Source organism: Macaca mulatta, chromosome 20 (assembly GCF_049350105.2).
Source record: "Macaca mulatta isolate MMU2019108-1 chromosome 20, T2T-MMU8v2.0, whole genome shotgun sequence".
In the NCBI taxonomy this organism is placed as follows: Eukaryota; Metazoa; Chordata; class Mammalia; order Primates; family Cercopithecidae; genus Macaca; species Macaca mulatta.
In genome coordinates, this window is record NC_133425.1 from 63,304,715 (window position 1) to 63,318,278 (window position 13,564).

Sequence of the window (13,564 nt, forward strand, 5' to 3'; positions counted from 1 at the left end):
GGTGAGGATCTGACAACAGGTCTCCCAGAAACCTGGCTGGAATCATGTCAGCCAGTGCATACCACATGCTTCCTTTCTGCTGGGCACTGGACTGAGTGTCTTATAAGGCACCATTCAATCCTTAGACAACCTTGGAAGATGTATACTGCCTCTGACACTAGGTCACATATGAAAAAACCAAGGTGCAGAGAGATGGTTTATATTCTTTGTTTGGCTATTTTGTTTGCTTCTCACTGAGGGATGCTCATAAGCCACATGGTCTGCCTGTCTGAGGCCACTTCTGGGCCCCACATGCACAGTCGGCATGACTCTGGCATGCTGGCAGGACTGAATCTGGAAATCTCTCTACCCAGGAGGAGACCCCAATGTCCACCCTCCAGGTCTGCCCAGGAGCTGCCCTCATGGATCTCAGCATGGCCAGGATATTGCTTACTCCAGGGCTCATGGAGGAGTCCCCAAGAAGCCTGGAAAAAGGGAATCCAAGCTCCATAAATTATATGCAGTGTGACATTTGGCGAGTATCCCAACCTCTCTGAGCTCATCTGAAAAAAAGAGATAATATCGATATCTCGACTTCAAGGAAAAAGGGAGAAAATGAGACATTCTGTGAAAGCTACTTCATGAACTCTGAGGTCTACATATAAGTCAGCTGCAGTAATGCCACAGGGTGAGGAAACTGCAACACTTTTGGTCAGGGGATGACTTACCCAGGCTTGCCCAACTCTGCCTCTCAATGGCACCCAGGAAGGATAAGGCCTTGAGGTGCTTCCAGGAGAATGAGGAAAGACGCTACTCCACCCACTACTGCACTAGACAAGGGCAACACTGCTCCTCCAGCCTGCAACGTCACTTTGATGGCAAGATCTGAGTTGGCCCAGGGGAAGAAGGTTCAGGCAAAGATCCAGAATGCAAATAGGATAGCCAAACTTGCTGATAAGGAGTACCCTGAGTCAAACAGACATAGGTCAGGGACCTCTGAGGCTGAGAACATAAAGACCTTGTGGGAAAGCACAGAGCTGTGTGGAAATGACTCTGTGAGCACATGGACCCCTTGCAAATGAGACATCAGTCCGTATCTCTGTTCACTCATTCCTTCATCCTTCTACCAAGTATTTGCTGTCACAAGACTAGAGAAACAGCTGCAGAGCCTGGCCCTCAGATTCCAGCAAGAGAGATGGCATATGACTAACAATTATGCAGATAACTGACCAATAGTACATAGGGCAAGGGCTGTTGACAGAGGAAAGGAGCAGGGAGGCCAGAGGCAGGAGACATCATTCCGCTGCTGTAAAATGGGGAAGGGTTCGATTCTGAAGCACATTATTGATAGGATGGCTTGGGAAAAGGAAACAGGGACAGTAGAAGATTCACCACGCATTCTGTCACTCCAACTTCACTGCTTTCCCATTACATTTTGTGATCTAAAAATGCAGGGGACAGGCCATATCCCATTTTCAGTAAGGTTTCAATAATATCCATGTGGAAAAAATGGAAAAATATGAGCTTCAGGAACTGATTTTTTTTTTTTTAATAGGGACCGGATCTCACCACTTGCCCAGACTCATCTCGAATTCCTGGGCTCAAGCCATCTGCCCACCTCGGCCTCTCAAAGTGCTGGGAATACAGGTGTAAGCCACTGCGCTTGACCAACTTAGTTATTCCTTTTTTTTTTTTTTTTTTTTGAGATGGAGTCTGGCTCTGTCGCCCAGGCTGGAGTGCAGTGGCGCGATCTCGACTCACTGCAAGCTCCGCCTCCTGGGCCCACGCCATTCTCCTGCCTCAGCCTCCCGAGTAGCTGGGACCACAGGTGCCTGCCACTGCGCCCAACTAATTTTTTGTATTTTTAGTAGAGACAGGTTTCACCATGTTAGTCAGGATGGTCTCGATCTCCTGACCTTGTGATCCACCCGCCTTGGCCTCCCAAAGTGCTGGGATTACAGGCATGAGCCACCGTGCCCGGCCAACTTAATTATTCTTAAATGGCTGATGTCTCCCAGGACAAGCTCAACTGTACACTGAAGGGCTCAAATCTTAACCTTCTCTTCTTTCTATATTTTTTAACAACATCTTCATGAAAACATAAACACAAACAACAAATTTTAGATTAATACAAGACTGAAAAGGATATCAAATATTTGAGATAGAACAAGTAAGAACACAGAAAGTGCTGACAGGCTGGAAAAAAAGTCAAAATACTACTAGATGAAGTTTCATTACAAGATGTGTGAGGTCTTGGATGGGGGTCTATAAAAAGCATCCACTAAGAAGATGGGTTTCTAAAACCAGCCGAAGGGTTTGAGGTGACATTAAAGTGGCCATCTGCTCTCTATGGGACCTTGGGACTTGACTGGCAAAGAGCTCATGGCCCTTTGGTGGTCCTGGTGCACATGAAGGGCCTGGAGGAGACAGATGCAGGTACAGAGGGAACAGCAGAGTCTGCCCCCATCCATGAGCAAAATGTGGACAAGCTGGAGGGATGTGAGGAAGGCAACTATACAAGGGGGCCGGTGAAGGGGGGCTTGCATATAGGGTGAAAGCCCACAATAGTGGCCCCTGGGACTTTGATAGCAGAACCCAGAAGCAAGAAATAGCTGGAGTCAGAGTGCCGAGTGGAGAGTGAAGAGCTGTCTTGAGGCCCTGGCCCACCCTCTACCCGCTAGCTCCTTACCAGCTGGTCACTAGCAACTGCAGCCAGGTGGTCATCAATTTCAGAGGAGGGTTTCTCTGATGTGCACCTAGGTCAGCTCAGTCGTGTCTGTGCTATGTTCTCGGCTGCCTAGCTACCAAGGCTTTCCTGCCAACTCTTAGCTGGGGCATCCAGTTGCCCTATTGAGGAATGCTGGCTTCTAGGCATGCAGCCCCAGCCATCAGCAATCCAATTCCCACTCAGGTGCCCTGATTCTAGCTGCGCTCATCTCCTGGAGAAGTCATAGAGGGGATGTGGAGAGTTGCAGCCACCTTTTTACTGACCCTCAAGCCAAGGGAAATGGGACTTCTAGGAGTTGGGTTCCAAGTAAAATGCCCACTCCCTTTCCTGGCAGAGCTGCTGGCAGCTGGGCTGGTAGAGTTCTGCCAGTCCTCTCCTCACTATACCATTCCATTCTGGAGAACTAGGGTGTGTAGACTGGAGACCTCTGCAAACCCAGGCAGGCAGACCAGGCAGTTAGTCACCACCTCAGGGCCAATGTGGTCAAATACCAGTTAGCACCCAGTAGGCAAGGCATCAGAATAGCCAAAGTCTCTTCCTCTCAAGCCCTAATCCTAAATGTCTACGCACGTACAGGAATGCTCCTTCCAGGGATCCCACAGGCCCCATCCTCTTCCACTGATTGCAATTTCTCCTGGGTTTCTTCTCCTGGTTAACAGCAATACCAATCCAGCCATTTTCCCACCTTGCCTTCTTGCAAGTGAACCCCATCTGTCACCAAGCCCTGCAAGGCCACACCTGGGCCTTTGTCCTGTATTCATCACTACTGCCTTACCTCAGGCTATCTGCCTCTTCCCCTGCTCTTTACTCTGGTCCATCCTTCATGGTTTCACCAGAAGCCTTTTTCAATGTAACTGCCCCAGCTGCTGCCCATTCACCAAGAACAGACCAGAGGTCTGGCCCTATCTGACTCCAGCCTGTTTACCTCCTGGACTAGTGCCACCCTCACTGCTGCTCCACAGCAACCAGCACCAAAGTCTGGGCCAAGTCACAGGCACGCAAACCATCATCACACAACCTATGCGAGGGTTCCCCAAACTTCTCATCAGATGCCAAACCTTGCTCCATCAAGTGCCACCAAAGCCAAGATCACGACCAGGATACTACTGCACTCTCAGCATCCTCCCTGGGCTGGATAAATGCAGCTGACCGGCTGGATGAACAAAGGCGTGCCCCTGCTACCCTCTATTCACCTGAAAGGGCTCCAATGCCTGGAAATGGTGCGGTACCCCAGAGCTCAGCAGAGGCGACACTGCCTTGAGCACTTGCCCCTGAGCCTCTCACCAACCAAAGTGGCTCCACAGAGCAGAGCCTCCAAGGTCCCTCATGCACACACCAAGGCTGTGGCCATTCTTGGTGTAGAAGCAGGTGCCATTGATGAGGTTGACGCAGCAGCCGATCACGTCTCCTGTGGTGAATGTGGGACCATAGGGCTGGCCAGTCCCCGAGGAGCAGAAGGAATGCCCATCGTCACCATGGTAACCATAGGAATGTTTGTCCCAACCTGTGGGGGAAGAGAGCAGCAATAACTGAGTAGGTACTTGAGGGAGGAACAAGACAGTCACAGAAGCCCACCCAGGTCTCTCAGCCTCTCCTCAGCCTGCCCCACCTCTGTCAGCACTCTTGGCTTCTAACAGAGCCACCAGTAGACAGAGTCTGGCTGTGAGTCCAGCAGGTGACCGCCCAAGTAGCTGATGCAGCCCCACAGAGGAATGATCCCATGCTGTGGTTAACAGGATCAGTGACCCGGAAAGAACACACGAGAGGGTGGCACAACAAGGAGGTGGTCAGGGGAAGCCTTGTGAAGGAGCGAGAGCTGGAAGTGACCTTGGAAGTGTACCTGGCAGGTTGTTAAAAATGGTTTTTTGTTTGTTTGTTTTGAGATGGAGTCTCACTCTGTCGCCCAGGCTGGAGTGCCGTGGCGCGACCTCGGCTCACTGCAAGCTCTGCCTCCCAGGTTCATGCCATTCTCCTGCCTCAGCCTCTGGAGTAGCTGGGACTACAGGGACCCACCACAATACCTGGCTAATTTTTTTTTTTATTTTTAGTAGAGATGGGGTTTCACCATGTTAGCCAGGATGGTCTCGATTTCCTGACCTCGTGATCCACCTGCCTCGGCCTCCCAAAGTGCTGGGATTACAGGAGTGAGCCACCGCGCCTGGCCAACGCCCAACTAATTTTTTTGTATTTTTAGTAGAGACGGGGTTTCACCCTGTTAGCCAGGATGGTCTTGATCTCCTGAACTTGTGATCCACCTGCCTTGGCCTACCAAAGTGCTAGGATTACAGGCGTGAGCCACCGCACCCGGCCTAAAATGTATTTTATATTGAGAATTAGTTTACACATAGTAAGATTCTCTCTTTTATTTATTTATTTTTTGACACAGAGTCTCCCTCTGTCACCCAGGCTGGAGTGCAGTAGTGTGATCTTGGCTCACTGCAACCTCCGCCTCCCAGTTTCAAGGGATTCTCTTGCCTCGGCCTCTGGAGTAACTGGGATTACAGGTGCCTAGCTAATTTTTGTATTTTTAGTAGAGACGGTGTTTCAACATGTTGGCCAGGCTAGTCTCAAACTCCTGACCTCAGGTGATCCTCCAGTCTCGGCATCCCAAAGTGCTAAGATTACAGACATGAGCCACCATACCCAGCCAATTCTCCCTTTTATTTATTTATTTATTTTTTTTTTTGAGACGGAGTCTTGCTCTGTCACCCGGGCTGGAGTGCAGTGGCCGGATCTCAGCTCACTGCAAGCTCCGCCTCCCAGGTTCACGCCATTCTCCTGCCTCAGCCTCCTGTGTAGCTGGGACTACAGGCGCCCGCCACCTCGCCCAGCTAGTTTTTTGTATTTTTTAGTAGAGATGGGGTTTCACCATATTAGCCAGGATGGTCTCGATCTCCTGACCTCGTGATCCACCCGTCTCGGCCTCCCAAAGTGCTGGGATTACAGGCTTGAGCCACCGTGCCCGGCCAATTCTCTCTTTTAAACTGTACAATTCAAATGAGTTTTAACAAATGTATACAGTTGAATTACCACCACCACAATCAAGACACAATCAAGACACAGAACATTTCCATCACTAAAGCTGAGCTTGGTCAAGATCAGCCTGGGACAACATAGTGGGACCTCATCTCTATAAAAAATTTTAAAAATAGTCCAGGGGCAGTGGCTCACACCTGTAATCCCTATACTTTGGGAGGCCGTGGCGGGTGGATCACCTGAGGTCGGGAGTTCAAGACCAGCCTGACCAACATGGAGAAACCCCGTCTCTACTAAAAATACAAAATTAGTCAGGCGTGGTGGGGCACACCTATAATCCCAGCTACTTGGGAGGCTGAGGCAGGAGAATCGCTTGAACCCAGGAGGCAGAGGTTGTGGTGAGCTGAGATCGTGCCACTGCACTCCAGCCTGGGCGATAGAGCAAGACTCTGTCTCAAAAATAATAATAATAATAAATTAGCCAGGTGTGGTGGTGCCTGCCTGTAGTCCCAGGTACTCAGGAGGCTGAGGTGGGAGGATTATTTAAGCCCAGGAGTTCAAGGCTGCAGTGAGCTATGATCATGCCAGTGTACTCCAGCCTGGGCAACAAAGTGAGACCCTATCTCCCCAAGGAAAGTTCCCTCAGGCCTCTTGGGAGTCAATTTATTCCATCTATCCCCAGTCCCTGGCAACACTGATCTGATGTGTTCCTATGGTTTTGCCTTTTCCAGAATTTCACATAAATGGAATCATAGAACATGAGGTGTCTTGCCTGGCTTCTTACACTTAGCACAATGCATCTGCAATCCATCCATGTTGTTAGGAGAAGCAGTGTTCCATTCCTTTTTATTGCTGAGTAGTACTCCATGTTATGGATACACCCCAGTTTTTCTGTCTGTTTATACACCAGTTGATGACACTTGAGTTGTTATAATTTTTAGCTATTATGAATAAAGCCAACAAATATTTGCTTTAAGGTATTTGCACAGACATATGTTTTCATTTCTCTTGGATAAATACTTACAAGTGGTATTGCTGGGTTATAAGATAAGTGTATGTTTAATTTGATAAGAAACTGTCAAACTGTTTTCCAAAGTGGCTGTGCTATTTTGCTTTCCAACCAGCAATGTATGAGTTCCATATCTTCTTCAGTATTTACTATTCTCAGTTTTTTTAAATTTTGGCCTTTTAGTGTATATATAGTGGTTTTATTTTATTTTATTTTATTTTATTTTTGAGACAGAGTCTGGCTCTGTCGTCCAGGCTGGAGTGCAGTGGCCAGATCTCAGCTCACTGCAAGCTCCGCCTCCCGGGTTTACGCCATTCTCCTGCCTCAGCCTCCCGAGCAACTGGGACTACAGGCGCCCGCCACCTCGCCTGGCTAGTTTTTTGTATTTTTTAGTAGAGACGGGGTTTCACCATGTTAGCCAGGATGATCTCGATCTCCTGACCTCGTGATTCGCCCGTCTCGGCCTCCCAAAGTGCTGGGATTACAGGCTTGAGCCACCGCGCCCGGCCTATAGTGGTTTTGATATCACTGTGGTTTTAATATACATTTTCCCTATGACAAAATATATTGAGTATCTTTTAATGTACTCATTTGCCATCTATTTGTTGGAAAACTATTCAACTGTCTATTCAAATTTTTAACTCATTTTTTTTTTGGATTGTTTATTGTATTGCACTTGTTTATTGTATTGCACTGTAAAGGTTGATATATTTTAGATACAAGTCCTTTTATGTTCTGTGAGTATTTCTTCCAATCTGTGGCTTATCATCATTTTTTTTTTGGGGGGGGTGAGAAAGGGTCTCACTCTCTCTTCTAGACTGGAATGCAGTAGCCCAATCTCAGCTCACCACAACCTCCGCCTCCCAGGCTCAAGGGATTCTCCTGCCTCAGACTCCTGAGTAGCTGGGATTACAGGCACACGCCACTACCACCAGGCTAATTTTTGTATTTTTAGTAGAGACAGGGTTTCGCCGTGTTGGCCAGGCTGGTTTCGAACTCCTGACCTCAAATGATCCACGTGCCTTGGCCTCCCAAAGTGTTGGGATTACAGGCATGAGCCATGGCCATCCAGCCTCATTTTCTTTTATTTTTCTTTACTTTTTTTTTAAGACGGAGTCTCGCTCTATCGCCCAGTCTGGAATGCAGTGGCGTGATCTCGACTCACTGCAAGCTCTGCCTCCTGGGTTCACACCTTCTCCCACCTCAGTCTCCCAAGTAGTTGGGACTACAGGCGCCCGCCACCATGCCTGGCTAATTTTGTTTTTGTATTTTTTAGTAGAGACGGGGTTTCACCATGTTAGCCAGGATGGTCTCGATCTCCCAAAGGGCTGGGATTACAGGCGTGAGCCACTGCGCCCAGCCCTCACTTTCTTTCTTTTTTTTTTTTTTTTTTTTTTTTTTGAGACAGAGTCTCACTGTGTCGCCCAGGCTGGAGTGCAGTGGCACGATCTCGGCTCACTGCAAGCTCCGCCTCCCGGGTTCACGCCATTCTCCTGCCTCAGCCTCCCGAGTAGCTGGGACTACAGGCGCCTGCCACCACGCCCGGCGAATTTTTTTGTATTTTAGTAGAGACGGGGTTTCACCATGTTAGCCAGGATGGTCTCGATCTCCTGACCTCGTGATCCGCCCGTCTCGGCCTCCCAAAGTGCTGGGATTACAGGTGTGAGCCACCGTGCCTGGCCCCTCACTTTCTTAATAATGCCTTTCAGGCTGGGCGCGGTGGCTCAAGCCTGTAATCCCAGCACTTTGGGAGGCCGAGGCAGGCGGATCACGAGGTCAGGAGATCGAGACCATCCTGGCTAACACGGTGAAACCCCGTCTCTACTAAAAATACAAGAAAATTGGCCGGGCGCGGTGGCTCAAGCCTGTAATCCCAGCACTTTGGGAGGCCGAGACGGGCGGATCACGAGGTCAGGAGATCGAGACCATCCTGGCTAACACGGTGAAACCCCGTCTCTACTAAAAAATACAAAAAACTAGCCGGGCGAGGTGGCAGGCGCCTGTAGTCCCAGCTACTCGGGAGGCTGAGGCAGGAGAATGGTGTAAACTCGGGCGGCGGAGCTTGCAGTGAGCTGAGATCTGGCCACTGCACTCCAGCTTGGGCGACAGAGCGAGACTCCGTCTCAAAAAAAAAAAAAAAAAAAAAAAAAAAAAAGAAAATTAGCCGGGCGTGGTGGCGGGCACCTGTAGTCCCAGCTACTCAGGAGGCTGAGTCAGGAGAATGGCGTGAATGCACTCCAGCCTGGGGCACAGAGCAAGACTCCGTCTCAAAAAAAAAAAAAAAAAAAAAAAAATGTCTTTCAAAGGTGGGCTGTGATCGTGATTGGGACTGTGTTCACTCTCTAGATCAATTTGGAGAGAATAGATAGCTTAACAATATTAATTATTCTGGCCGGGCGCAGTGGCTCCTGCTTATAATACCAGCACTTTGGGAGGCTGAGGCAGGAGGATTGCTTGGGCCCAGGAGTTTGAAGCCAACCTAGCCAATATGGTGGAACCCTGTCTGTAAAAAAATACAAAAAAAATTAGCCGGGTATGGTGGCGGGTGCCTGCAATCCCAACTACTCAGGAGGCTAAGGCAGGAGAATAGCTTGAATCTGGGAAGGTGAAGGTTGCAGTGAGCCGACATCATGCCACTGCACTCCAGCCTGGGCAACAAGAGCGAAATTCTGTCTTTTTTTTTTTTTTTGAGACGGAGTCTCGCTCTGTCGCCCAGGCTGGAGTGCAGTGGCGCGATCTCGGCTCACTGCAAGCTCCGCCTCCCGGGTTCACGCCATTCTCCTGCCTCAGCCTCCCGAGTAGCTGGGACTACAGTCGCCCACAACCGCGCCCGGCTAATTTTTTGTATTTTTAGTAGAGACGGGGTTTCACCGTGGTCTCGATCTCCTGACCTTGTGATCCACCCGCCTCGGCCTCCCAAAGTGCTGGGATTACAGGCGTGAGCCACCGCGCCCGGCCGAAATTCTGTCTTAAAAAAAAAACGTGCGTGGTACTCAGGAAGGCAAAAAATATATATATTACTATTATTTGTACAGATAGGGTCTTTCTATGTTGCCCAGGCTGGTCTCAAACTCCTGGCCTCAAGCGATCCTCCCACCTCTGCACCACGGTTTTATGCAAGGGGAGAGGGAAGTGAAAAAGGGAGGAGGATGTGCAGGCAAAGGCATGAGAACAGGTGGGGCAGGAGCGGTGGAGCTGCAGAGGAGCTCGACTGCCTGGCTAAGGAGGAGAAATGGAACCCATAGAGCCATGACAAGCCCAGGACCTGCACAGGCTAGGGAGCTGATGGGCTGACAGGCAGGTCTACTCCCCAGGCACCCCTCCAGGTAGCTTCCCCACTGTCTGCCTGCTTTCTCCTTGGGGCCTGAACAGCACACCATATGAACATGCTTAAGCACATCCCTCCCCTCCCAAGTGGCGTGGGTAGAGGCTCTCCTCTGAGTAGAGGATCTGAGTAGCTAGAAAGCAGGGCAAAGCTCAAACATTCACAGTACATGTGTGTATGTGGACGGGCAAGGCACAGGGTGTGGGCAGGCAGCAAGCAAAGGTGTGGGGGTGAGAAAAGAAGGATAACAGGGCCAAGGGCTGACAAGGGAGGCAGAGAGTGTGACTGGAGAGGTGACACAGCCCAAACCCTGGAGCCTAAACTCAGCATTTGAATCAGCGAGCACAAGGGAAGTTGTCCCCTTGGTCACAGCACCCGTCCCAAGCCTAGTGTACCCTGAGCTTTCATGTCTTTTCATCCAGGAAGCCTCTATTTAAACAAAGATTCTCCAGCACCCACAGTGGGAAACAGGCCAAGACTGAAGGGCTCTCGGAGACTGGTAGAGGACCTCAGCCCTGCTGGTCCCTCCTGCATCTCCCCACTGCATCACCAGGAAACCAGTGTGAGAACTGCTTGAGACTGGCTTTAGAGGAGCCAAAGCCTCTACCTGGATCCAGACTCTATTCTCACTTTCTGAATTCCCCAAAGACATTGGAACTGCCTGGCTCAGGGCACACATTGCTGCTCTGAGCATCAACTCAGCTCCTAAGCTCACCAGGCCCAGCAGTGGGAGAGGCCTTTCTGTTGCTAGTGGGTATGCAAATCATTTGACCTCAGAGAAATAGCTCTTCTGGCGAACAATGCCCATTCCCCACCAAGAGGCAGGCTCATGAGGCCATCACAGTCAAGGCCTTTTCTCAGGCATCAACTCGGGAGGCACCATGGCTCCTGATGGCGGCAGCTGTTCCCCTGGTCTATAGCAAGCTATAGATGAGGGCGGCCAGCTGGACAGCAGTGAGGAGCAAAGTGACAATCATGCCTCCAGGTCTGGCTCAGACTGTGGTGGCCCCAGGCATGCCCACCAGCTTGCCCTGACAGGATCCACAACCATGGGCTACAGCAGCCACAGAAGCCCTCCTCCTCCCGCTGCCCCTCATCCCTCAGATAGAGCACAGGGATTTCCCACTGCAAGGCAGTAACTGACAACAATGTGGCAACTGTTAGGAGAGCAAACATAACCCTGTGTGTTTGGCAGAGCACAACAGATGTTGCCAGGGGTCTGGGATGCCAGAAGGTAGGACGGGGCTCTCTTCAATGCTCCCTGACCTGCACAGCCCCCTAAAGTCAAGTCCACTGCTTATGTGGCCATGGGAGCACACCATCCAGCAAAGCCACTGCCCATTCCACCCTCCCCAAATAGTCTTTCAGGAAGGTTGCCTGCTGCTCCTCTGGGTCCTCTTAGAACTATGCCCAAGAACTAGTAGTATCCACTCTGTCCTCCCCTCTTGCCAGGGCATCATGATCCAGTTCAAATTTCTGCCTCCTGGAGTCTTCCATAACATCCTTTGGTCCTCCCCTTGCACACAGCCCATATCCCTGGTCCATTGCCTGGTGCCTACTGAACCTCTTCAATCACCAGTCACTGTTCCCGCGACTGTCATGCCCCTTCCCCCAAGATCATGAGCTCCTTGGTACGGGGCCAAATGATCTCAGGACAATTCCTCCAGTGCCCAGCATGTCAGGAGTCTGACAGGTGGTACAAGTGTGTGCACATGCACATATATGTGTTCATGTACCACCAGTGACCAGCCCCAGCTGTCAGCCTGCCTCTTTCTCACACAAGGATGGTCCTGTATGACAGATTTTTATGCAAATTTTACTGTCCAGGAGGTCCAAGACATAAGCTAGAAGCTTTCCTTTTTTCACTTTCTCAGGTTAGAACAGTAGATATCCTAGAAAACCTAACAATAATTTGGTCATTTGATTTATGAAAGCTCATGAAATCATCAGGAAGAACCTACTTAGTGAGCGACTCAAGGATATTTGGGAGATATTTTTGTTTCAGTGTATGGGAGTTCAATAACCACTATGAAAACAACAGATGCTTAAATTTTCAAAGACCTAAAATTAAAATAAGTATTTTAAATAATTTTCTTTAAAAATAAACTATATAACTATTTTGACAAAACGAGCACAGAATTTTTAGATTTTGCCTGTAATCCCAGCACTTTGAGAGGACGAGGTGGGCGGATCACTTGTGGCCAGGAGTTTGAAACCAGCCTGGCCAACATGGTGAAATCCCGTCTCTACTTAAAAATACAAAAGTTAGCTAGGTGTGGTAGCACATGCCTGTAGTCCCAGCTACTTGGGAGGCTGAAGCATGAGAATCACTTGAACCGGGGAGGCGGAGGTTGGAGTGACCTGAGATTGTGCCAATGCACTCCAGCCTGGGCAACAGAGCAAGACATTGTCTCAAAAAAAAAAAAAGGGGGGGCCAGGCTCAGTGGCTCACACCTATAAGCCCAGTACTTTGGGAGGCTGAGGTGGGTAGATCACCTGAGGTCAGGTGTTTGAGACCAGCCTGGCCAACATGGAAAAACCCCATCTCTACTGAAAATACAAAAATTAGCTGGGCATGCTAGCACCGCTCCTGTAATCCCAGCTACTCAGGAGGCTGAGGCAGGAGAATCGCTTGAACCTGGGAGGCGGAGGTTGCAGTGAGCTGAAATTGTGCCACTTCACTCCATCTCAAAAAGAAAAAAAAAAAAAAGAAAATTTAAAAATTTTTAACTCTGGCTATAAATATGGATTTTAAATTTAAAAAAACCAAAGAGCTCAATTAAAAAAAAAATTAGAGTCAATTCAGGATTCACCATCACCTCAGTTTGGCCAAAAAAGAGATAAGTTTTCTGCTTTTCCAATTCCCAAATGATTTATCAATTTTTATAGATTTTCCCAGAGGGCAAAAATACACAGTACCTGTTATAGGCCAGATAAGACCCCCACCCCAAAGATGTCCACGGTCTAATCCCCAGAACCTGTGACTATGTCACCTTTCATAGTAAAAAGGATGTTGCAGAATGATTAAGTTAAAGCCCTTGAAGTAGGGGATGACAGTGGATTATCAGGTGGGCCAATGCAATCACAGGGGTCTTTATGAAATGGAAGATGCCTCACTGCTGGCTTTGAAGATGGAAGAAGAGGCCATGAGTCAAGGAACACAGGAGGCCGCCAGAAGCTAGAAAAGGCAAGGAATGAATTCTCCCCTAGGGCCTCCAGAGAGAACTCAGCCCTGCCAACATCTGGACTTTAGAATTTCTGTTCTCCAGAACTGTAAAATGATTATTTCAAGCCACCATTGTTGTTACAGTAGCAACAGGAAATCTGAACCTATTCTGGTCAGGGGTCTGCCATTACAGAGCTGTAATGTATCTTCAACTGAAGCTACCAATATTTTTTTCCAGACACAGTGTCTGTGTGTGTATATAAGGTATATACCATAAATACGTGTATGTATACACACACACACACACACAAAGTACTTGTGCAAAAGGCAGTCTGAAGTTAAAAACAGAATGTGGCATACCTCATTTAGTATCACTGGCTG

General features: G+C 49.1%; 1 protein-coding gene across 6 annotated transcripts in view; it reads right to left on the bottom strand.

The window, feature by feature from the left end:
- RANBP10 (RAN binding protein 10) overlaps positions 1-13,564 on the bottom strand; it is an 84,924-nt gene that overhangs the window by 13,933 nt on the left and 57,427 nt on the right. For 2 of the 6 annotated variants that reach the window (XM_077983600.1, NM_001266835.1), the window contains 1 exon segment: positions 4,044-4,211. In XM_077983600.1, the coding sequence (XP_077839726.1) occupies positions 4,044-4,211 (168 nt within the window). 6 annotated transcript variants of the gene reach the window in all.